Genomic DNA, 26,960 nt, shown 5'->3' on the forward strand with positions numbered 1-26,960 from the left:
GTTATTGCTGACAAAATAGAAAAAGACTGAACAGAATTGCGCTGACGCACATAAAGTAAAAAGCCAAACCAAAGTTTTCTGACTAAATAATTTCTTTCTTAAAGCCCTCGTCTTCCTCCTTTGCCTCTTTGTGTCTGCATAGTGTATTTTTCTTTTCCTGCTTTGCACACAATTTTTCTTTCCTCTAGCATCCACAGTGTCCATAGTGATGGTTAGCCCAGCAGGCACACTGATGTGGCTGATACTCCAGCAGTTACTGTAGTCAGTGTTAAACTGCATTTAATAATGTTACAATAAGTCTTTCCTCACCTCTTACTCTTTTTAGTTATCTAACATGAGGGTACTGTATATACAAGTATGTACATCAGTATCATGATGCATTTACAGTATATTCTGATCACAAAATGGCCATTTTCACAACCATATACTTGAGGTGTGTGGAGGTTTTTATGTGCCAAGTGGGAAATAAAATGTAAGGTGCAGCCTTAGATAAGATTATAATCTGTTACATCTTGCCGTCCCCTCACTTGTGTGGCCATCATTTGGTCAGCCAAGATTTCTGTGTAAAAATGCAGATTAAAAACCATGCTCTGGGAATGGTCAAATAGCCAAATGTTTGTACATAGAAGATGGAATCTTGTAAAGAGCTAAATATTTTCTCCCATACTGCAGCAGGCACACTGGACTATGCAATGGCAGATAAACCAGCCACTGAGGTAATTTCATTTCATCAGTCCCATTCCTACTAGCAATCAAGAAGAGAATATTTAAGTCATGATGTGTGGATACTGAAATGCATCAAAATTTCATTGTCTTTCAAATCTAATATCTACTGCTGTCTGTTTTGGTGACCAAATTGGAAAGTTGTGTAGCGCAGCCTTGAAAGAAAGTACTTTTTAAGACAGACTGACTGCGATACTGGCATGTGGATTAAAAAAAGCAATTAAGGCTAAAACGACTCATTGTCAAGTGCTGTTTTGTTTTTATGGTGTCAACCAAGCCATAGGAAGGTTAGTTATTAATATAGCATTAAATGTTACAATCAGCTTTTATTACCCATACTACCACTGGGAACATAAAATAGTTCTCATATATTCTTATTAAAGACACTGCTGGTGTGTGAGTGGCTGAGCTCAGCAGGCTGTACTTTGTTACAGATTTGGTGTAAGGACAAGGATGTCTGTCATGGTTGACAGTGTTCAAATCATGTGAGCAACTGTTTTATTACACCAAAACTATCAGTGGGTGAAAAGTTAGTAAGAACTGAAACAAGCAAATTAATATTTTACTCACATACTCAAATGTAATGACAGATACTTTACGTAACAGACCTTCCTTCTGGGTGTTGTGAGCAGTGCATAAGAAAAGGAAAACATCAGCTCAGCTCAAATCCACAGCTCAGCCATTCCCCTCTGCCTTCCGTTCTTCCTCTCATCTTGTCTTCCTCTGCTCCGCTGCTTAATAGGGTGACGAGATAAACATAGGTTCTCTCTTTGTTGTTGCTCTCACTTTGCACCAACATGAGACAGGACACCAATTAAAAGTCCTATTTCAGATGAGTGAAGGCTCCTGCCAGTTTGTCTCCTCATAGCAATCTGTCAGTGACTCTACAAATCTATTCTGCCACTAAACTTTCCTGAAACAGCATAAATGTATAAGGTTCAGTCACATATTAACTCAGCTGCCTCTGGGGGAGCCAGAGTGGGGGCAGCCACTGATAGTGGAGTGATAGGACAGTCAGCAGATTTACCACCAACTGCTGTATCTCTTTCTCTAAGAGAGAAGACAAGAGTATTTTTGTAAATGAACATGGGGAAATGAGAGTGAAGTGACATAGAAAAAGATATTGAGATGTACAGATTATTGTCTTCCCTGCAGTGCTGTATGAACAATTTTGTCTATATTTAGAAGTAATCAGTTGCTGAGTCTTTGCAAACAAGGTTACTTCAAGTAGTCACACAAAGAAAACATGCAAAATCTGATCATAAACAACCACCAAGGAAACACCTGGCATTATTTAGTTTTCCATCATTGCTTGAATTTCTGTTCTTCTTGAGATGCACCAAAATTGTGCACTTTGCACACTGATTTGCAATTCAAAAACAATTGAACCACCCCCATCTTTATAACCTGGTATTTGTTTTTACTCAAGAGAATACAACTTTTGGAATTACAAATACTTTACTGCCCATCACAAAGAGATGGAAAATGTTATTTGTCTCCCAAAGGCACAAGAAGTGCACGGTACATGAAGAGAAACATCCCTCTCACTCTTACAGTACTCTATGATCCATGGGTGTCGGTAAGGTCAGTACTTTTCATTTTTATTATGTTTTTACTTTAAGTCAATAACATTTTGCAGTTATAGTAAATAGTAGTAATAGAGTAAATAGTGCAATTATTGTCTTATTGATATTTATTCGAGATACTTTACCTAATATTTCCTCAGCATATTAAACAACTGACAAGGTGGTTGTGCTTGAAATATCACCTTTAAGTCTGCTCAACTATTTAAAGCTGTGTGAAAACTTTTTTACGAATTGCATTTGAGATCTGAGTCACGTGGGCTGTGCATTGTGCTGATAAACTGTCCATCAAACAGCATAAAACCTAAAAATTGCAAAATGAAAATCTATATCACACGTTTTTAACATTCTGTATACCAGCAACCTCTCATTTCCTTTGTTTGTCTGATTCTAGCTCGACCATTAAGGGTAAATGATTTTCCAAGGAACTGATAATATTTCCCTGGGATTTAAATGACTAGTCCAATAACCAAGGTTAATAACATGTTTAGATTAGACTAGTAAATGTGAAAAACAGCAGGGAAATCAAGCTTTGAAAGCACAGACAGAGAGAGATGAACTGTCAAATTTAGAAAACGTACCACTAAAATTAATCAAAAACTATTGAAATAAGCTTCTCTGGTCACAGAGGTGTTCACATTTAGTCATGCTTGATACTGGGAAACAATTTACAATAGTAAACACCACTGTTTTCTAACCTGAGGAAGCAATCATATTAAACTTCACTCGCTCAATGAGCGAGTGAGTTTCTCTAATCTTTTAACTGCTCTTCCTCTATCTCTCTTCTCATGGTAATTGAAAGAGCAGATGTTGTAGGGTAACTGCCTCATCACTCAGGCTGCTCAGACCCTCTATATGTAAATGTCTCATTTCTACAATGACTTTTGATTTTCACACTCTACCTTTAATTCAGATATGGTCTCTTTAGATGCCATTAGAGCGCTGCTTGCTGTTTTAACAGAGCTCCCCGTGTGCATTATGAATAGATTAATAACACAGCGGCCAGTTTCACGGGACATAAAACACAAGTGTAAGAGAAAGGTTGATGAATTGAAAGAGATATTTCATATGACTAAACATATTATTTACTTAGGTTGAGGCATGAATATAAAAGAGTAAAGTCCCGAAGGATATTGAAGGCATATGAAGCAATTAACTCCATTATTACAGAGCTTACCCAAACGTCCAAGTTTATAGTCAACAGTTTTGTCCTTTAGAATCATAGGACTCATAGTGCTCTGTTCTTATAAATGTTTCAGGAGCCCTTCATGTATCCTGCTTTAGTTCAAAGAGTCTACCTTGTCAAGAGTCGAGTCATTTTAGGGAAAGTATTTTTATATTTTCCCAAGACATGTTTCAGATCAGCTCGAACTATTTCAAGATGAAGAGCAAAGCAATTTACAGAACATCTAGGAGCCAGAGCTTGATATCTCTTTTTATCTCCCAAGATCTGAATCTCGAAGCGTATTTGAAGAAAACACTTGAGTACCAACCCAATTAGAGATTAAATTAAAATTAATGCACATTTGGCACACTAGAAAGTGTTTATGTCACCATGGTGCATGTGCAATCAACACAAAATAAACAACAGTGTCCACCTTTATCGTAATGAGGGCACATGTCAGCCGGTGACACAGTGTGGATTATTGCTGTCCTCTTAATAGCATTTGGAAGGCAATGGAGAATATGTTATATGCCAGGCGAGAAATTCTTAGGATCAATACAGAGTTGGTTTTGTTCTATTTATGGGACTTAAACTGATGTGTAGCATATCACCAGACTAATCCTTTAAGGTAGAACTAAGTCTCTACAAGCTTGAATTATCCTTTGAGTCAGAGCTTACTGCCACCTTATCATCAGTGCTCTGCTCTCTCAAGACTGATCAGGCTCAGTATTAAATTTGACAAGGTTTAAAGACTCTCAGCAGCTTTTCACCTAAATCACTTGTGACAATGTTAAAATTAAGATAAATGACTGGGTGTAGAGAAATCGTGGACTGCTACTGTCCAGTATGTTTAAACGTATCTACATTTTTTATTTATCTGATTGTAGGACTGTTCATATTTAGTTACCTGAAGTGTGAGAAACAGATTTTGACAAATGACAGGGAATGAAAGGTTTCCACCACAGCGAAGAAATTAAGCCACATGTCTCTGAAACTGGCTGAAACCCAAAGGAAGCACTTCAGCCTGCTGCTGGAGGTTTAACTGCAGCCCTGTCTCTTGGTATTATCTCACTGTTAACACTGTGAGGTTTGTGTGAGGTTTGTTTGTATGTCTAGCAAAAGGAGAAAAAAAAAAAGAAAAACATATTCCATTGTGACTGTCTAAGTCTGGGGATTCATTTGATGCATTGCAGTAAAGATTTATTCTCGTTTCATTTCTTGTGGGAAACTGTTGTTTTACACAAGGCTGGCAACATGTAGATATCCCACCAAAACAAATGTCATCCAGCTTAAGTAGAAGAAAAACTGCAGTCATTTTAGGTGGGTGTTAATTTCTTCAGCAGCAATACTGACTTCCTCTCCACAGACTCCTCTTCACCCCTGTGCAGTGAGATAATGTATGTTGTTTTTCAGCATAATTTGCTGGGATCAGACTCATTTCAATAATGAATGCAATTACAGGTCCCCCTTTTATGACTAACATCCTGATCGAACCATTACTGAAGAGCCTCGCTGTCTCAAGGTCCTTTCAGCAAGCTGTGTGTGTTCTGGAAAATTAATGTCTGAAACAAATACAGAAAAAGGTAATTTATCAGAGTTACATACTGTTAGTTAGAACCACTGTTCACAACCTGTTAACTAAATGTGGAACTTTTTTCAAAATAACATTTGTTAAAACTGCATCTACTGGAACATTCTGCCAGTCCGGCATTGGCAGCTTTGCTTAAGGTATTAAGCTGTACATTTTCACCTCTGATTGAAAGGAATCCTATTGAATGTTTCAATAAGACTTAACTAATACATTTATTAATAGTTGATAAACCATTCTCTGATGTTTCAGATGTTTCTAAAATATTTATCAGAACAGCTGCTAGGCTGTGCAATAAGCTTTTTGGCTGATGAAAAGACTGTTTTGCCAAGATTAAGAGGATACTGAAGATTGGTAACACTTTCACATTTGTATACTAAATATGAATATACAGCCAGAAGGTGATTAGCTTAACGCAATGACTGGAAATAAAGGAAAATAACTAACTAAATCAAATAGACTTTTCTGAAATTTCTTTTGGTTCACTCTAAGTTGACGGGATACAAACGTAACCCTAAACCTGGCATTATAACAGTTCACCTTTAGATAGTACAAATGTTCTTTGATCATCAGAAGTAATAAAAATTATCAAGGAGTTTATGTAAAAAAAATAAGTTATAGTAAAATTATGAAAATTATTATTCCTTGCAAAAGTTGGCATCCCCCTTGGGAAAAATAAATGAAAATTAACTAATTAACTAGTTCAATGTGCATTAAATATTATGTGGACGAAAATAATTATTCTACTCTTATTGCCTTTTTAAAACCAGAGGATGCCAACTTTTGCAACAACTGTGTTTAGAAAATTAATATTTCAAATGTCAGCATCAGTAAATATGAGTGTTTAATAGAACCCCTTCTTGTTTTGTATAGGTTTTACTTTTAATTACATAAATATAAAAGTACAATCATTGGTATAAATGTGCAACTTGCAAACACAATTAATTTGCATACATTAACTGGATGTTACATCACAATGCAAGCAACATGAAAATACACGCCAAGGTGTCACTTCTCTTGATGTCGGCAGAGTCAAAGGTCAACATAACTGTGGATCACAGACACCTGAAGCAGCTTTAAATTGAGATCTAAATGGGGTATAAAAACACTACATTATAGAGCATATTAACAAACACACAAGGCAAACCTCCTGTGGATTTGAAAATCGAGCTACAGATCAAAGCCAACAATGAAAGAGGCAACAAGAGGGGGCACAGTGTGATAACAAAGAAAAAATGGAATTGATGTTAATGCCATTAGCGCCACCATCAGCCTTCAAAATGAACATTAACAACATCTCTAGTCTCTGCTTGTTTAAAACAAACTGTTTTATTATGGGGCTGGTAACGGCTACAGAGCATGACATTTTAATAGAGCAATTTCAGAGCTGAAGTGCTGTTGACTACAGAGCAGTTTTTGAACACATTACTCAAAAGTGTTAACTGAAATAAACGGTTTATTAATAAATCAACTTTAAAACCTGAACTGCTGTGCTGTGATCCAATCCTGCTACATTCACCCATGTCAAATACTGTATCCTGTTGATTTTAATTTTGCATCATTCGAATCTAATTTAATGGTTGATGAGAAAAGAAGATTAATTAGTTACAATTAACAGAAAAGTCAGTGATATCACATTTAAGAGGCATTTCTGCTGATAACAAGTACAAACATACAGGAAATCCTAAAACCGCCTGTCTCCTCTTAAGACACAGAGGTCAGTGGGGTAGTTAAAACCATTGCAATCAATGGAGATCAATTTTGCAAAATGCAAAAGATTATATAATACAACACACAAGCTCTACACACTATAATCTGTTCAGTACGGAACCTTTGTGTAATATGCAAGGACTAAAGTAAGGCAGTTGAATTCAAGCCAAGCATGCATTTTAATGTGAGCAAACCTTACTCTAAATACTAGTTTCACTGCCTTTAAAACTAGATGTGTTTCAGGCTTAAGGAAAATACATTTTAATTATGTTAAGTCAGATAACATTGATGTCAGACTTGTGTTTAGGGAAGCATTTAAGATAACATGTCACAGTCCTTTTATTCTTATATTCACGCCTTTACACACTCATCTGGAGACACAAATGCATACACACAAGCTCCTTGTCAAAATAAATGTTAAAAACCTAATGAGGCCGATAGGTACAGGGCATTTTTAAAAATCAGTAGGCCTAAGCAATTGTAAACCTTGGCCACAGTAACCTTAAGTCTCAGAGTGAATATGAAGGTTCACATATAACATTGTCCGGGAATCAATATTGTAGAGAAGTGCCAGCAAAACATCCCTTCTGTTTGACATATCAAGGAACAATGAACACAAATGTATTCAAGCTGCAATCTGTCATTTCCCTCAGCATGCCCACACACCTGCTCAAATGACCAAAGGTCTGACACCGCTAATGGCAGTGTGGAAACATATGACCCCCCCAAGGCAGCACTCTTCATGCCACATCACCCACGTACGCCCACACCACTAGAAATTACGAATTCTTAATGGGATTAATTAACATTTTGGGGAAACACACATATTTGCTAATGTCAGGCTACACTGACAATAGAGATAACAGTCAGCTACTCGTGAAATTATCTTCCCTCTGATTTTAAAATAAATCAACAAACAAGGTAAAATGTGTTAATCAATATTGGGAAGTTTAAATATCTTGAGACACATCCAGGGTGTTAGCTTAGCATGGTATAAATCTCTAACCATGGTCCATCCAAAAATAACAAAAATACACCTACAATACTCAGTAACACATGTTGCCTTGTGTTCTATTTTAAAATTTAGTCCTTGTTTCACAGCTTCATTCTTAAAGTTCCACACAGGTGAGGAGGAGGGGTGGGGGGTTGGGGGGTGGTGGGTCATCCAACTCTCAGCAAGAAGGCAAGTGTGCATATTTTCCAAAATATCAACATTGTCACATATCAACATAACAACTGACAACCGGTGTCCAATTTGTAATTCTAATCCATTTTGGAAGGCTGCATCATGTCAATCTATTGCCTGTGACATGTGAATGTGACTTCCTTCATCATCCATGTGTGGATATTTGAAAACTACATGTAGAAAAATAGACTTTAAATAGTCCTCTGTTTCATATACAGCTATGTTGTATGGCTTTACCATAATGGCATGCAGGAAAGACTAAGACAAGCCTGAAGATTTATCTACCTGAGTCATTTTCTCTATTCCTCTTGAGAGACTAGGGAGTAAAGGAAAATATTCAGATCTATGCACTCAAATGATGGAGACCAATAAAGAATAGATTGAGATCAAATTCTAATATAATCGTAAAAGCACTTTTTATGGACTGTACACAGACAATACATTTATGGCATGTCTCATATTCACAGTGTACGAGTGATGAGCTTGAGTAAAGAGCTGAGATCTGCAAGAAAAAGGAAGCAAGAGGATTATGGTGCAGTGTGTGTGAATCGAATGCAAAAGTGACGAGTAAAAAGAAGCAAGCGGACAGGGAGGATATTAGGTGTTGAAGACGAACACCAGGAAAAGTTGAGCCCTTGGCTTATAAAAGCTGTTGAGCTGATTTGTTGATTTTATTTCACATGGACTCAAATGTGAATATGAAAGGAGTGAACCAACAACACATCTTCTACCTCAAAATGCTGTCATGAGCCCCCCTCTCTGCCTTCCTCCTCCTCCTTCATCACTGTTTCTTGGACAGTTTAACTATCAGCATGTCTTCCTATGCCTTGCTGTTCTTAAACATCAGACACACCACAGTGAGGTTTTAAATCACTAATACCTTGGAAGAGATGGCAACAACAGGGACATTGATCATTCAACCTGACAGGGCGGCACTATATCCTCTCCAAACACCCTCTATATATTAAATTTTGGCTACACATTTACATTGAAATCAAGTGAAAAGTCAGCCACTATAGGCTGTTTGGATAATGCTTTGTTTTCACAGAGAGAGCCAGTATCTTCAAAGATGTCTCCCTTGATGAAAACAGAAAATCCCCACAAACGATAAATCAGTGCAAGTGAGAGTCTCCTTTAGGATTTAGCTTTTCACTCCAGCATCTGAGATGGACCTGGCTATTTTCTATTCTATTTGCTATTCTTTACCATTTAACACAATGTGCCTCCAGCTCTCTCCACTCCCTTATATTTAACTTCAATCAACCATAAATATACTTGTAATTTATTCTTTTTTACATTTTTGTGCATACAGTATGTCTACATTCAGTCTGCATTCAAAGAGTAATGAATATATTGCAGACCTTTATCATATGTTTCACTTGAAAACAGCTTTAAGCTTGAAAAAAGCAGAGAGAAACAGTTGGTAGGTTCCTTCTTTTACCCTTCAAGTCAAAGTCTTTGGCCGCTAAAGCATGTTCTGTGCTGATAAGACGGCCAGTTCCTCTCTCACGAGAAATGAATTTTCATTCTTCAGCTCTGGTCCATTCTCCAACTTGAGCAATGGGAAATTGCTATTTGTAGCCTCTTAGTGTGGCGCACTGTAAAACCGCCCCTCATTACAGCCCTGTCAAAATCAGCTACACCACGGCCATGTCTTCTACATTTGCCCTCAGAAAGGGAATCAATTGCCTGAGGGTAAGACATGACCCATGTCAACAAACAATAGGGGTTGTAATCAATACAAGGTGTAGAAATGGTGCAAAAATGCATGATTAGTATAATGCATAGATCAGTATGTGCTATATTATTCTGTGACTACACTTTTCTTGTTTACAGCATTCACTATGTACATTCAAATAAACTGGCAAAATCCCTAAACAATAAAGACTGCTGCGCTTCCCTTGGCTCTTTTACAGCACAACATTTCAGTGGTATAAGCCTGATTTATTGAGTGTATATAACAGCCTACTTCCTCTGCAGACTAACACTGATATTTAAGGGACTTTGAGTAGTTATGGGTTAGGTTTGAGGTTAATGAAATGAGTGATTTGTCGTACCCACATGTCCAGATCTGCAGATGTTTTTTTTGTCACCACTTAAACCATCACCAGCACTGACTGCCTCATCACCACAGGCTTGTAGTTCCAAATAAATGTATCCAAAAGAAAAGTGACATTGTCAAATGTTTCATGCATAACAAGTTGCATTGGCTGACCGTCTCAGAAGCCCAGTGTTTTTTGTATGGCCATCATCCTCAGCGTTTACGAGAATAAAGAGCTTCAGTACTTTGCTTCCTGTTTCAACGTGTTCTCTACCTGGAGTTACTTGTCTCTGCCAGCCTGTTGTTCATGATGCCGAGGGCACCAACCCCCCCAGAAAAACCGTTATGGCACGAGCTGCCACAGACTGTCCTGGGATATCCGTTGGCCGACTCAGACAGCTGCTTCTGCATGATGGCCAGCGACACCTTGTTAGAGGCTGCCAGGTCTTTCATAGAGATCATTTCCCCTGATAGTCTGCGTCCTTCAGTGTCACTGTCACAAGGCCCATCTGAGTCAAGTGATTGCCCAAACCGACTCTGCCGCCCCTTGGAGCCCGGGCGAATGGCATTGCGTCTACCCAAGAAGGCGCTCGCTTTATTGCAGCGTTGGCAAAACAAACAGCTCATTTTCTCCAGCATCCAGTTGAGCACCTGCTTGATAACAATAGAGATGACATTGAAGAGTGAGTAGATGCAGCACACACCCATCAGCATGAAGAGGAAGTTGGCCACCCTGTAGAGGCTTTGGTATCTGTAAGTTGCAGTCTGGCTACTGACAAAGTCCCCAAAACCGATGGTGCTGAATGTGACAAAGCAGAAGTACAGTGAGTCTAAGTATGCCCAACCCTCAACAGGGGTGTACATGGCTGATGCACAGCAGGATATAGTGATGGCTGACAGGCCGAGAATCAGCATCACATGGTAAACAGAGGGCTTCCAGCCAGGGAGGGAGTAGGCAGAGAAGTCATGGCGGATGCCTGGTGGGAGTAGACCACTGTTCCTTATTCGCCGCTCTCTCACAGCTTTCATCACCACAGCCAGTAGTGTGATGATACGCTCCAGGAAGAGGTTAAAGAAGAGGATGGTGGCAGCACAGCCCAGGAGTCCATAAAAGATCAGAAAAACTTTGCCTGCAACTGTCACTGGTGTTGTCATCCCAAAACCTGCAGAGATGCAAAAGACATATAAGCAACCTGAGACCTAACTAGAAAGTGCTTAGAAAAAAATGCCACTAACTGCAAAACTTCAGTGACAGTATAACACTTGACTGAATTGTGCATCCAGTGATACTAGCATCAATTCAAAATAAAATATTAAACAGGTTTGTGCGTGTATATAGTTTAAACACTTTACACCGTATAGCGACATGATACATCACTAATAGGGTTTATTCTAATGTTTATTATTGTTGGTAGGGCGGCAGAAATCAAGGACATTGGTGTTATATAGAGGGGAAGAGGATATTTGCAGGATGAATATGCTTAGGTAAGCCCTATTTTTTCTCATCTGTGTATTTTGGCTTCCTGCTATTTTCTGATTTCTAAGTCAATTACACTGAGTGTTCAAGTCGAGGAAGGAGTTATTAGAGGAGAGGATAGAAGAGGAGAGGATGTTTATGGATTTCGCTGCATGTAGAAGTAGCACTTCTTAATCTCAAGGAGAGTCAGAAGTGCAGCTGCAGTGCAGCTCTGATGGTAACATTTGCTGATGGGTACACTACTGTTAAATATATTACATTATTGGTAATGTGATGTATTCTATCAGCACTTTACTGCCACTAGCATCAGAGACTTGGTGAAAAAATTCAGTTGAATTTCAGTGCCTGATTTTGTGGCCATCCATCCAATAACTTTTTAGATATTCTCCTAATAGTCACACATGAAAGCCTCATGATGACTTAAAGACTTGAGGAAAAAGCCCTTTACTACTTAGTTTCTCATCCATCCTCGTCCAAGCCTCATTCAGTAGGATTCTCTTCTGGGGACCATGAATGTCTATTTGAAATAGCATGGCAATTCATTCATTCATTCATTCACTGAATTACTGACTGACAGGCTGATGTTCTTTTTACTGAAACCACTCTGATAGCATAAGTAAATGGCAGTGTCACAAAAATAGACACAAATCTATGTAGTATAAATAATATTGTTTTTTGTAATCCATTTCCTAATCATTTGACCATTAAGGTTTTTCTTGGTTACTTTCACCAACCTGTATTATTGATGACTTGTGATGTTTAATTGTCATTTGCAAATGTTCTGCTTTTTTTTACTGGACCTTGTAGTGTGCACACAAACATTACTCATATTTCTATACATTACTCACTTGTATACCAGGTGCCCATGCAAGCACACACTGAAACACACACCCACACAATGTCCTGAAAAACAGATGGTATATTTGTCAACAAACAAAAACGTGCTGAAAGATCAACCAGTTCACTCTCAGGCCAAGGTTAATTGATTTTTCCATCATGGCTATTCTCCTTTCAGCCTTCTCAGAGCATTAGGGCAGTGCCCCACCCACCCTTTTTACCAACCTGTCTATAACCATCCTTGCCAGGTAATAAATGACATCAATATCTAGACAGTACTTCTTTTATGATACCCAAAATGGCTGTTGTGACCTTATCACTCAGACTGAAAACCACTCTCGTATGGGTTTGCTGTTGACATGCCGGGCCATTTAGATCGAAGACTGATTGATACAGATTGTTTTATAGAGACAAGAGGGAATAAACCACCACATGTTTACGCATCCTGTGGTCTTACACCTACTGAGAAAGACTTTTGCTGGTTTGAGACATTTCACCAGACTTTAAATTATCTGGTTTTGTCAAAGATAGTGATAAAGTTTAGCAACAGACAGCGAGGCACCGGTCAGGTGACAGGAAGGTGAGGGGCAGCGATTACCCAAATTAAGCCCTTCAGTGAAATCCTATTGAAGCGTTTTAATTAATTAATTAGAAGCCCAACTAAATCAAAGGAAAAACTGATTACATCTCCTCAGCGCATGCAGAGACAGTATTCTGCACCATCTCTCATTACCAAGTAAATTACCTATGAGTGGAAAAGGCACCAGGCATCGATTCTGTGTTGGGTTTCAGAGACATTACTCCAGACTACTGTGTCAAGACGCATTAGAACTGAACAATAATAGGAAAGCAAAGGAAAGACAGGCTAAAACCAAAGATGCAAACACTTTGTGACAACATGCATATTCATTTGTACTTCTTTAACTATTCATTATAAGTTACAACAAAAGTCACCATTCAACAAAAAAGATCATGCTGCTGACCTTTGTGAGCATTAAGCCAACAAGTCATTTACAGTAGTTTAGCAGGAACTGCTAAGGCAGGAAATCATATGTGCCATAATTCAATTCAATCAAAGCCACGGGAAAATATTTGTTCTTTAACATTAAATAAACTCAACTCAACCTAAACTAATTATGTCATGATCTAATAGCTAATGCTGCTTTCACACATAATTATATGCTAGAGAATCAACCAAAAGAGAAGTGATGGAAATAATGTCATTTGTATTTATTAATTACCATTTGACAGCTTTAAGAGGAAAAGAGCTTTCAAAATGTGAGGAAAAGATCAAAAATAGATCTTTACTATGGAAACGTTAATGTTTAGGTTAAGTTTTAATACCAATGCTAATTAAATTATTTAAAAAGACGAAAAATGAGATTAGATGGACTGGCGACCTGTCCAGGGTGGATGAAAAAATAAGGGAAAAAAAAGAAAGAAATAGTAAAATGAAAAAGTATAAAACAAAGTAACTGGAGAGCTGACACAGTTTATACTGAGCGACTCTTATTACAGTCCAGTAACAGTTAAAATACCTAATTAAATCATGCTGTCAAGTCAGGACTGAACAAATAGCACAGATTACTGAGAGTTTCGCTAATTGAAGTATCGATGGACTTTATTAGTGCACTGCATTTTATTTACTTAGCCTAATAATCATGTAGTAGTAGACAAACCACATGCATCTTAAACAGTAATCCTTTAAATACATTTACACCACTGTCAATATAAAGATCCATACAAAATATATGACACAGAACATGTATGTTATTATCTAGATAGTCTGCAGCACAAAGGAACAAACAGAGGATATTCAGTTAATAGTAAATAAAAATTATTACTATTCAATTAATATTAAAATAGACTATAGACTATTTTATGTAGGGATGCTGCATAAAAATAGACATAAGTTTATGGTATGGTAAGGTCACCCTGCCTTATGCTGTCTGGGGAAACCAAGCCTATTAATTCCTACTGAGGATGCGAAAATTTAAAGTAGCTATTTATGAAAATGTTGATATTAAAAATGGAATGTATGACCGAGGGCATGAAAAGGGAATTTATTCAATATTTATTCCGATAAACCAAATCCACTCAGGTCTACTGAGAGTTTCGTTTAAGTCCAGTTTAAAAAGAAAATATCTGCAACAGCACAAGAGGCAAACAAAATCTTATGTTTAAATGTCAATTTTTAAGAGTCATGGTCAAGGACATTATTTAATCCTTGGTATATGTAGTACAGTTATTGCAGTTTCTAAAGAGCTCACATTAGAATTTGTTGTATGCTTTGACAAAACCCATTTGATGCCTTTTTCAATACAGAGATTCCAGAAAAAGGCACATTGATTTATTTTACTGGAAAATAGCCTCATAAGGTCAACCATCAGACAGCCAAACAGAACAGTTCAGTCTCACGGTAAGTGTGAGTTCAGCTGACGATTGAGGGGATCTCAGGGCACTCTGAATTAATTGGCAAAAGCTGAAGAAATCCACAATACAGAAGAAAAATATCCAGTTATATTGTTCCTGAGCCTCTAATGACTATGTACATGAGAAAAAAGGGTAATTAAAAGTGCACTATCATGTCTAAATTGTTAAATTAAGGACATGTAGTGTACATTCAATTCTCTCTCTAAGTGGTAATAAGTCATAAGGTCAACAACCTGTCCTCATACAACTCCCTGTTGCCCTGAAAATTGGCCTAAATCTCTGCTTCCTATTGCTTCTCCATGTCACCGATTAATAAGCATAAAAACAAGCTCCCAGTCAAACCAACTGCATCTTACCAGTGGGAATTGTCTTAAATTGGGCTGATGGGACTGACAGAAGTAAACACAGCACATGCCCATCCCTGTAATGACTGTGTTTCTGTGACGAACAGGAAATCATTAGTCACGAGGTGGCGTGGCGAAGGTATGCAGAAAGGACAGAGAGCTGAGGAAGCAACAACAGACCAGGCCAGACCTGAGACATCATCACCGCACCATCTGCTTAGGAGCTGCCAGGATCATCGACAGACTAGATAATAATAGCAACATTCACACCACGCTGCCAGTTTTACAATAGGTCACATACATGCCAAGATTAGTTTAAGATCTGGGCACTGCAGGCACAAATGAAACCAAGTGCTTAAAAACCTGAAGGATGGGTTAGCAGAATACAGTGTGTACAGTGTTCAGTGCATTACAGTGCATTTCTATTAGGGTTTCGAACAGAGCAACATGGCTTTCACACTCAGCTTAACCACGCACAATATAACCAATCAGTCAATTATAAATGATGGAGTGGTCAATGCAAATTACATGAGTATACCCACTGTTACAATTGAAGGTCCATGAAACAAAATCTAAAACCTTTTTTTTTTCTGCTGGTGAGTTATTAGGCTCCTTCATAACTGAATCAAGTGTGGCGTTTTAAATTCCCCCTATGTGTTTAATTCACTGGCAAAGTGGGCCAGGATTAGTGATGACTCTGCTGTTGTCTGTATTGATTTATTGTCAAGGAATATGCTGCACTGACTTTGGATCTACACAAACATTTCTTCTTCTTTTTTTGTTAGTTTTTCGATCTGTTGTGTGTCCTCACAGACTCTTATGCAGTCAACACAGTGCAGTGTGTTATGCAGTTGCACAGACAAAGAAAACACGGCCTAAATGAGCTAAAGAAAAACTAAGAAAAGTAACAGAGATTCTGTTCTTTGGTGTAATTGAGGAGTCATCAGATTAGCAGCCTCCCTGGTTTATCTCAATGCTATGTCCTTGTGTTTCCTATCATCTTGGACTGTATGCATAGTCAGTGTTTGAATAAAAGGTTAGCTACATAAAGCTCTCTTGTATTATTCCCAAAGTAAACACACCTGTTCAGGTGGAGCTTTTGAAACCCTATCAGACTCAGAACAATGTGATAAGCCTCCATGTTCAGCTTAATGGATAGTACAGCATGACGGTAATGCTACAATATATGTACTTTGTGTCTTTCATAGCTGCTACAGATTTGAAGGCATCGCATGGAAACAGTTGGATCAAATGCCAGCAGGACATGTTTGCTTGAGGTTCTTTTGATGTAATGTTTTTTTATTACTGCTAATGTGGAAGCACAAAGCCTTGAAATTTAAGGCTGTGCAAATAACTTGTTTCATGTCAGGGACTGTTAAGTTACTGACAGCTGCAAAAATGTTCTTGGATCATACATAGAGAAAGCACAGCAAGCTGCCTCAGAGGAATGATGAGGCAATGCTCTGTTGCTCACAATTAAATGATCTTTTACTTTCTATTAACCAAATGCCCACTATGAGTCTGAGACTGACTGACTTCACCAGAGGCTGCCAGCCCGGAGGTAGCTGAATAATTTGTGAATGCTGGCATTAGGACCAAACGTATGCAACGCATTCAGCTCTGTGTGATCACAGAGTTTTCCAAGGATAATAATTCTTTCATCATGAAAATCAGAGCCAAATGAATGTGTCCAAGTGGAAACAGGCTGAATGTTAAAAAAGTCGGTCTGTTGCATGAATGATTAAAACCTGTAAGAATATCATTCTACAGGAGGAAGAGCAATGTTTCCTCTCATGCAAACAGATGCAGGATAAGTACTGTATGGTGTAACTCACAATATGTTATAGTAACCTACAATGTTGTCATCTCTTTCGTTTGATTTGTCTGCCATTCCTCTTGAAAGCAGATATATGAGACACAATGGTCATTTCTTCCACTGGGGCATGATCTCAAGCTTGAGGGTTGATTGTGCTTTAACTAATCTAATCATAGTGACCAAGCATCTTACTTATTCAAGGTCAAAGCTGAAATGGAAAGTTATATTATCAAGTTTGAGATAATTTTAGTTTATCTAAACTCTAATCTTCAGTCTGTTTGATACTATTCCAGTGTGTTGTTTGCATTTACCCATTTGAGAGAGGCACCATCACAGCACATCCCCCTGTCTCTCCTCTCTCCAGATGGATAGCTGTCAAATCACACTGTTCAACAACTTATTGTTATTTTATTAACACTGATGAGTCATAACATACATGACCTTTATGAGGCCAAGAAGGAATTGCTATGTAGGCTTGTTGGCAACCTGGTGACAGTTTGCTACTGCAAGCGTGGGTCGGAGTTTATTGCAAGAAAGGTTGCCAGCTTCAAGAGAGGGACTTTTCTGCTTATGGGGAAAGTTTAAACTCTCATAGCTGCAAGTCAGCATTGATATCAGCACCCAAGCAAATTGGATTGTCAGCGAAACTGATGATAGTAAAAATACTAATGTCAGGATCAAATTTAAAATGGCTGTTTAAACTTGCCTTGATAGGAAGCAGGTCAGGGGACTGCAGAGTGCAAAGAGCACACATAGGTTTATCCCGTCTGTGGCTTGTCAGTGCAAAGAGCAGAATTGAAGAAATGCTAATCAGCCTGAGTTGGAGGAAGCCCAGCAAATTTGCTGTGTCCTCTAAAATGATCTTATCAGACGGCCATGATGATTTAAATCTTTGAGTTACTGGATGTAGTAAAGTATGCTCCTTAGCAAGCCAGGGCAGATTTATGACCTGCTGTGACAGAGCAGGGTAACCTGTACTGTGCTGTTAACAAAGATGGGGATTTATTGCAGTCTTTGCTTCTCGGGAGGTTTGTCCTACACACACACACACACACACACACACACACACACACACACACACACACACACACACACACATACAGAGGGTGAGAGAGAGAGAGGCATTAGGAATGGATCTAGAAAAGGGGCAGAGGCAAAAGGAGAATAAAATGTCCTAAATAGCTGTGTATCATCTGCAAAAATGTAAGGGAGTTGTTCTCTTCCCTTCGTATGCAACAAACAACCCTCTCCTTTGAGCCTCACCTGAAATGGCTATATTTGCACACTTACAGTAAATGCTCCACTTTGTTCAGCAGCTATAGTCACTAACAATGTTTGTCAACTGTTTAGTGTGGAGCCGGTAGGGTACAATGTCTTATTTAGAGCTTTTAGTTGTAAATCAGCTACCTGAAGTGGTTTTAGAGACAAGTCATGCTGAAAATGAAGCAAATTGTAAAGCTGTGGACCATCAACCCAAATCAATGAGTTCAAAGACAAAACATTCACAATATGTGACGGCAGCTTAAAGGCAGAAAAATGCTACTGATTTAATTTAGACACAATCTTATAGAACTTCTTTGCAGCAGTTGTGCAATTTGGCTCCATTCCCTCTTTGGGTAGTGCAATGTTTGTGCTGATCATCAGGACCGCACACACTCTAAAAGAGACCTCCAAAGCCTTTCATGTGACTGAAGGCTCTCTGTTTTCCATTTTTAACGGTGACATTTCCACTGAGTCTGGGATTTCACAGAGCAGACCGGGAGATCTAAAGAGCTTAGAGGGGTGAAGAGACGGTAGAGAATAGAGAATCCTACTGACTGGCTTTGGATGGGCCTGTGAAACGATCTTCATCGCATTATGTAATAATAACCACTTGTACAATATGAGCAGCTTCTGTATTGTTACTTAGTTGTTTAACAGAATCAAATTATGAAGTAGGCAATCAAGAGGTCAGATTGATGTCATCCAAATTAATTACTGTTTACTGTGTACTGTTGTAGTCATGAACAGAGGAGTAGATCGGTTTTGCTTTAGATTGATATTAGACAGTAACAGACACTCGTCTGGGACAGACCAGCAACAGTGCTGAAGTGAGAGACAGAAGGCAAGAACAAGTCTGAAATATCACGGTACAGTGATTAATCTACTTCCACAGATTGCAAACCTTTCCCACCCACCTCCTAAAAGCACATTCATAACATAAACCAACAGTAACAACAACACAGATGGTTTTGTCGCAGTGAGGCATCACGAGCAGTTAATCTAAATGCAGTAAGAACACAACTGCAAAGCAAAAGCATAGCTTGCCTTCAGGAGTCCACACAGTCTATCATAAGACATTTCCCACTGCTTAAATACCAAACGCATGCCCTACTGCTGAGAGGTTACCATTGTCTTGTAACTGCAGAGTCTTGTAATTTACAAGGTGCAGTACAGAACAGAGAACAAATTTGGTTTGCACTTCTCTTCCAGATATGTGGGGCCCTGGTCGGACAGGCGTGTAATAGTCGCACAAACCTCGCAAGTGTGCCTCAGTGAGACTCAGCACTTTTTAAATTGGCACAAGGAAACCAGACGGAAACCACCCACTAAATCATTAGGTCTGATTGCTTGCTAAAACTGCACAATAAAAAACATGGAAAGGGACAGAATGATCATTTTTCTAAATCTTTCCCCACAATCATGATGTAATGAGCTTGTAATTATGGTGAGTGAACAAAATTCAGTTTCTTTATCACTAAATACGCCTGTTAAAAGAATTGTTTTGATACATTTGTTTGATCTCAGTTAATTACGTGTTTATCACAGCACAATGACCCTCTTTATGGTGAGATGGCAAGATAATGATTCTGTGTTAACAAGAAAACAAAGCCTGATATATAATTATATGCATCTCTCTCTGGTCTTGGAATTAGGTCAGATGCATTCCTCATTACCAGGAATCTGCAGTCTCTGTGCTAAACGTGTAACATCTGCTTCTCAGTCACTGTATGGTGTTGAGTTTCAGTAAATTTGGCAGAATGATGCATCATTGCATAATGTTCTAAGGGGCAATTTGCCTGATGTAGGCGCTATAAAATAAATCAAATTTTGTACATGAACTTGATATCCCAAATACAGCTTGGCTAAACCCAAAGTCCATTTCTACAAAGTTGGATGGATTCTGCATATTGGCATGGTGTCTTGGCTCTTAAAGGTTTAGTGACTGTCCTGACAGAGCCACTATACTGTTATAACACAGCTAAATGCTTCATGTTTGACAGCTGCTCACCAACTGTATTTGTCTGTTTGGTGCTGGGCAGGCAGTGTACAGCAGTTTTCAAGCGTTTCTGTCCAAAAGGTGAGGAGTGAACCAAAACACTTAAGTTAATGACTGTAAAATCAAACCGATGAGCTGTAATAGGCTAATCTGCAGAATTATGTAATAAGTGACTCCTTTCAGTGTGCATACGGTCATTTAATCCACTGTTAATATAGATTAGGGCTGGAGGTGTTTCTAGAAACTCTAACTGAAACATGCAGGCTTTAACATCTCTTACAGTGTCAGCATAACTATGTTTTGCAGTATAAGTCAAAAACATTAACTTCATGAGGCTACTGTGTTTTAAGGATAACATTTCAGCCACCGGATTGTGGTGGAAGAGATGATGCCTGCGCTGATGCATCCCGAGAGAAAGGCGCTCTCTCTCATCTTGCTGCAGCACATCTTTGTAGCAAGGATTTAGCAGGATTTTATCTTCTCATAACTCTGCCCACCTCTGACATTTCTCCTCATTTCACAAGCTATGGACTGCACTGAGGTTACCTCTGTTCTTGTTCAAAGGTAAAAAAATGCATTAAGGTCAGTTTTGTTGTGTTCTTAAACTGTCCTGTTTGCCTCATTTGTCTTTGTGAATTCTCTGAGTGGGTCGGTGTGAGTCTGATGGAACAAGATGCTGCAGTGGCTGCCAGGGGCAATAATAGACAGGACAGAGTCTATCCTCAACAGTAACCAGCACACAACCCAATCCAAACCTGCAGCTGAATGTTACACTCCAAAAAAATGAACTATGGATGTTGTTTGCATTACATAGTGGTTATTTGGTGAAACTATGAAATTATTTAAATTTTAGTGATAAAAATAAGACAGTTTAATTGGATTAATATTATATATTGTGATTTCAAAGTTATAATAATAAATAGAGTTTAATTTAAACCAACATAACTCACTCGTTTAAAATGCACCGAAGGCCTTGGACCAAGTGAAGAGTGTCTTAACACACTTTATAAAATAATATAATATCCCCCATTGACAACTTCACTATAGTCATACAACTGAAGTATTTCTGCAAAAGTCACTGTGGCAACTTGATATGAGACAATTACACAAACAGCAGCAGAGAACTGTCCTAATTGGCAGTCGTCAGTTGTCAGTCAGCTTTGAGGGTTATAAATACCTTCAGATATTAATAGAAATCTTGTTTACAGAGCAGACTGTTGTGGCCTCTTTAATGAGCATGCATAGTAAAGCCGTGCATGAATATATAGGGCAGGACAACATCACTTGACGACAAGAACAAACTCTACAATCCAAATTACAATGCAATGAGACAAGTTAAAAATCAAGACTAAGATCATGCAGCCGTGCAAACATCTCTTTGGCCTACATGCTAACATCCACATAAGGGGTACCTGTAAACTGTCTACACTTATAAAGCGCTTTGCGACCTAACCATTCAAAAACACATGCACGGATGACAGCAGCTACTGTGCAAGGTTCTGACCTGACCCATCAGGAGCTATACTTGCCTTGTTCAAGGACAGTTTGACCCATAGATATCTATTTCATCTTGAGGCACAGCCTCCCTCATACTGACACACTCCCAAAGACAATACTTCCTTGTTGATGTTTATCCATTGATGTGTACTAGGAAGCAGATACCGGACTCAAACGTGCAGCCATTGACTTGTGAGCAAATCCCACTCATTCTTGCTTTTTCCATAGGATTTGCATTGATGAGACCTTTATGAATATATAATACAAAGAGTGAAAACTGACCTTGTTCGTGCTTGGATCTGCCCTGCAAATCTCATTAATAATGGAGATCTAAAGGGAAAATGCTTTTGGGTTTTCCCAGCCTTTCTCTTGTTACCACACCACCAGCATGGCTAAAAAAGTGAGACTGTGAGTTTGCTAAATGAACACATTTTCACAACAGCTGGGCTCCTGTGGAGGAACATTGTGCATTATGATTAAACATTTCAAAACAGTGTAAAATGTGGATGATATAAGTCCTAAAAATGGAAAGTTTAAAAAATTACAAATTCATGACAACTGGGCCAATGCTTCTGCCAAGGAAGGAAGCTCCAGAGCCCCTACTGAGTGGGTGTTGTTATAGACTGTTTTCATTAAACACTTGCTTAACCTCAAAACATCCAATAGCTGATTTTTCATTTATAGATTATGTTTAGGTTTTAGTAAACGGTGCTCTGTTCTTTTTGTACTCCCTGCAGTATTTCATGGAATTATAAAACAACATAGCACTAATGTCCAGAAAACCTGGCCAAAAGTGTGAGTAAACATCTGCATCAAGTGGTCAGGACTTCACTTTCATTATTCAAAGCAATATTATAAAGGCCCATCAAGGAGATCAAAGTGTCACTGCTGATTTGAAGCCTGTGCCAAAGCAAACTCAGAGGTGGGAAGTGTTGGGAAGGAGCATCTAGAGCACACAGGGGATGCCACTCTGAATTGTGTGGGGAGGCCCCTAAATCCCTTTTATATCACCGGCTGAGAAACATGCAGAAAAAGTAGCACACAAGCCAGAGGGTTGAACGGAGGAGGGGATCAAAGCGACATGGAAATCCAGACACAAATCCGTGCAAGCACACAAAAAGACAAATAGAGAGAATCACATTGCATTTTTGTTTTTATTTCTCTAAGCAGCTGAGTCAGTTTATGTGATCTGCTTGTCAGGGCAAGACGGATGCTGCTGTACGACAACAGAAACACTTTTAACCTGCCGCACACATGTACACAACCACAGCTGCGGTGGTTCCCTCCTGTGACTGAGTGAGCCGAGTGCAAGGACTTCTCAAGAGCTCAGCATTTGTGTATTTACTGTATACGGGAGAGCAGCCAGCAGAAAGAGCTTGGAGAGCTCTTCTGACGGTTCTACAGTAAATAAAGTTCTGGAAACATTTTCACTTATGTGGATCCAATTCTCTCTGTGAACCCGTACAGAGCCATTGCTTTACCAAATCACTCCCCTCACCTCATTTTTCAGTTACAAAGACCGGTATGTGTGTGTGTGTTTGTGTATTGAGGGCAAGGTCAGAGAGCTGGGATGAGCTCAAATTGTTACCAGTGTGTACATTTGGTTGTTCACCTGTTCACACTGACTCGCTCACTCATGAAATGCTGTCAGTGAGGGAGGGGCAGGGGGCTAAGGTGGGCTTCAGGGCCATCAGGCATGCAGTACACCACACCACTGGCCCTCGGGCTGCCCTGCGAGGGACACTTGCTCTTTTCTGACCTATTGCACAAGTAAATGTTAAATGTGGGGGAGCAGACGGGGCTTCTCATTGACATTCCTGCTGGTTTGAATGGAAATGTGGCAAAAAAAGACTGCACCCATGGGTGCTGTCCTATAGCCAGAGATGAGTGTGCCGTTCCAAATGGCAGGCGAGTCAGATGTTGCCATCACTGCCAAAATCTCTCGCAGACAATATGAAACACATGACTGGAAAAAATGTTAATTTGAAATGCTGCATGTAAGCCAGTGGAAAGAGAGCAAACATTCCGTTTGACCGTGTGATGATTTCACAAAAAAGAATTAGGTTTAAACTAGTCTTTCTCCAACTTATTGGTCTTAAATGTGGATTTATCAAGACACGAGGTCCCAAATGGCATTATTTCCTCTAAAATTATTTGATATGGGCTAATTACTGCAGTAATTGCATTTGGGTTTGTATCAAAGGTACTTAAGGGACACGAAGAGAGCAAACAAATGGACGCAAATGTCAGAGAAATGTGTGAATGCTGCATACATCACCCACCTATAGTTGACACCACAGTTCCAACAAAATAAAAAGCCCCTGTAAAATCCCATCTTGGCCTCAAAGCATCAGCCCGGATACCGGCGGCGATGGCAGACTCGTACTCCCGCAAGAAGGAGTTGAGGTCCTGCAGGCTGATGTTGAAGGTCTCACTGAAGTTGAGAAGCGTCCCGTTCCAGCGGCCGTGAGCCCGCAGCTCCGAGGGCCTCTCTATGGCCGAGAAGACCGCAGCGCCGCACAGCAGGTACAGTATGATAAGGATGGCGAGCAGCACAAAGCGGCCGTTGTCCTCGTTGAAGTGCAGGGAGCGGCAGCCGTGCAGTCGCTGGCCAGGCATCATCCAAATTTCAGCACCACTCGCGCGTCGGACAGCGACAAGCTCCACATCGGAGACGGCATTCACTCGTCCGCAGGTGCCCTCTGGAAGTCACTGTCCTGCGCTCTCACTGCACTTCTGTGCGTAACATTTCCTCCAGTTAACCCACCACGTTGTCTCATTGTAGCCAAGAAGTGATTGTCGCGGAAATGTGGACAAAACACACCACTTGTGGATATAACTCTGCAGCTCCACCACAGAGTTCATGAGAAAAGCTGCTGGTGGATGGTTTCATAACATAATTTCTCCCCACACTTGTGGCAGTGCAGTTGGTATGAAGTGGACTGCAGCTTAAATCCAACCGGACGTGCTTCTTTGTGTCAGTGCAAGCAGCAGTAGTAGTATTCTCTGGGTCCCCTGCACCACAATGTTTCTCTACAAAAGACCACGATGACGCGCAAAATCCTGCAAGTTACCGAGGTATTTTTCTCGGGAAACTGAGTTTCTCAGTTAAAGTCGTCTATATTCAGGCTCGCTTGGTCTGGAGAAGTGCTGAGCTGCAAGCTTCATGTGGCACGTTGCATCCCTGCATATGGAGAGATCACTCTTCGCCATAAAGCGCGGAGACTATGGAGGGGGAAAGCAGTGCCCCGCGCGTCCTTAGATGAGGTAGTCCTGAGATAACAGGATTTACATTTTCACTTGAGTGCAGTCGTCTTACCTTGTGCCATGCGCACTGAGGATATTGTAAACTGGTTCCTCGCTTTCTGCACTGTAGGCACAAACAAAGGAGCACTCTTGAAATAAGCGGCTTTAAAAGTTTCTGAAAGCTTCAACACTATGACCACACAAACAATGCTTTTATTAGAAATGGAGAAATTTGTTGGAAAAGTATAAAGATCATAGGCCTTGACTAAGGAGCCACTAATGTTTAAACACTAAATAATGCACAAACAGAACCTAATTTTGCTTGTGTATTCTACAGAAGTATTCCAAACAAATAAAATCATTAGGGGTAAAAACACAAAACTCTAGTTTCATTATTCATATTGGCTAATCATGACAGATGATTAGTTTAAAGGGTGAAGTAATTAAACAATTTTCAAACAATTTAATACATTTATACCAATGCATCTACAATCATTTAGAAAAAGAAAAGTTTTGAAAAGCATCTCAAAGCAGCACATACGTACAGTATTGAGTCAGTATAAATGGGCACTTTTATCCATAGGCTTAACAATGTAATTTCTTAACCACCCATTCTCTCTCTCTCTCTCTCTCACACACACACACACACACACACACACTGATGAAGGTGGCTGCTATGCAAAGTGCTCACTGTGATCAACTTGGGGTTCAATGTGCACGACACGTAGCCGGGACCTGGGATCTGACCCCGGGGTCAGAGGTCCTGGCCCCGTGGATGACTGCCTTACCAGCTGAGCTACAGCCGCTCAAAAACTTGGTGATGTCTTGAACATCCCGAAACTACACATTCCCTTCCCCAATATACAATATACAAGTGTCACTGTTCCCCAGTAAGAGAAAATATACCAAATGTACCATTTACATAATATCATTATTATATAAATACTTCTTCAATACTCCAATGAAATTCAGAAAAAGGGTTAAAGATTGTTTAATTTGTTATGCATTAAAAAAAAAGGGTTTTGCAGTTCACTTATACTTATGGGTGAAGAGGTTGTTCACCTGTAGCAAAGAGGAAGCAGACACTGGCAACATAAGGACAATTCCTAATGCCAATCTTCAAAACAACATTAAATGGCTAAGGGAACTTTTACAAGATACACAATAAGGCTGAAATGACTGTTCTGAAATAGATGAGCAATATCCTTTCAGGTTTTGTGGCTTTGCAGTGGAGAGTCTAATAAAATCAATGATGACCTGGAGCTGCTGATCCATAAAAATAGCCGTGAAATCGACTGATGCTTTAAAAAGACGTGTTATCCAACTGAAGTGGAAGCAGTGATTTTCTGTCACAAATGAATCACTTTTGAGTTCAGAAGTGATGTTTTGTTGACAAAAATAAACACTATAAAGCCTATGTCACAAATGCTTAAACAATAGTGAGCCTTCAGATGAGAAGCAACCCGAGGCCTATTAAGCCCACTCTGTTGTGACAGGCAGTATTGTTTTTTAGAAAAAGACAGATTATAAAAGGCAACTGTATTGATTATGCTTTCTAATCTGCCTAATTGGCTTACAAATATCAAGGCAGACTGCAGAACAAGGACATGCTCAAACACGGTTATCTCGGCGCAGTCTGTCCTTGTCAACTCCAATCATTACCTCAAAATGTAAGAAACACAGGGCAGAGACACAAAAAAAAGATGATGTCAGTGAAAAGTTGTGTCTGTGGCACCACCATTTACTTAATTATGCTCTTTGTCTTACAAAAGATATTCATACACTGGCTTTTGGCTTGTCCCTTCAGGGGTCACCACAGCGGAACGTGTTCTGCATCTTGATTTGCATTGAGGTTTTTACAACGGATGTCCTTCCTGCTGCTACCCTCCCATTCTGTCTGGGCTCGGGACCGGCACCAGGGTGGCCCTTGGTGGCCGCGCCCTGTGGGGTGGGATTCGAGCCCGCAGCCTTCTGCATCCCAACCTGATGCTCTACTCATTGAGCCCCCAGGCCCCCAGAAAAGACTCAAAAGATTCATACACTGCATCTGAATTG

The 26,960-nt window shown here is 39.5% G+C and overlaps 1 protein-coding gene across 1 annotated transcript; it reads right to left on the bottom strand.

The window, feature by feature from the left end:
- Window positions 1–5,803: 5,803 nt before the first annotated feature.
- Window positions 5,804–24,987, bottom strand: kcnk12 (potassium channel, subfamily K, member 12). The gene is made up of 2 exons (XM_067523993.1): window positions 23,942–24,987; window positions 5,804–11,159 (listed from the first exon to the last, which is right to left on the bottom strand). The coding sequence occupies exons 1-2, from the start codon at window positions 24,279–24,281 to the stop codon at window positions 10,267–10,269; spliced, it is 1,233 nt and encodes a 410-aa protein (XP_067380094.1). The 5' UTR covers window positions 24,282–24,987; the 3' UTR covers window positions 5,804–10,266.
- Window positions 24,988–26,960: the final 1,973 nt, after the last annotated feature.

This window comes from Channa argus, chromosome 1, assembly GCF_033026475.1.
Source record: "Channa argus isolate prfri chromosome 1, Channa argus male v1.0, whole genome shotgun sequence".
Lineage (NCBI taxonomy): Eukaryota > Metazoa > Chordata > Actinopteri > Anabantiformes > Channidae > Channa > Channa argus.

Excerpts from the sequence above, each read along its gene's own strand:
- kcnk12 (XM_067523993.1), bottom strand. The coding sequence starts at position 24,281 with ATGATGCCTGGCCAGCGACTGCACGGCTGCCGCTCCCTGCACTTCAAC. Across the intron at positions 11,160-23,941 it reads AACTGTGGTGTCAACTATAG|GTTTTGGGATGACAACACCA; the intron begins GTGGGTGATGTA and ends GCATCTCTGCAG.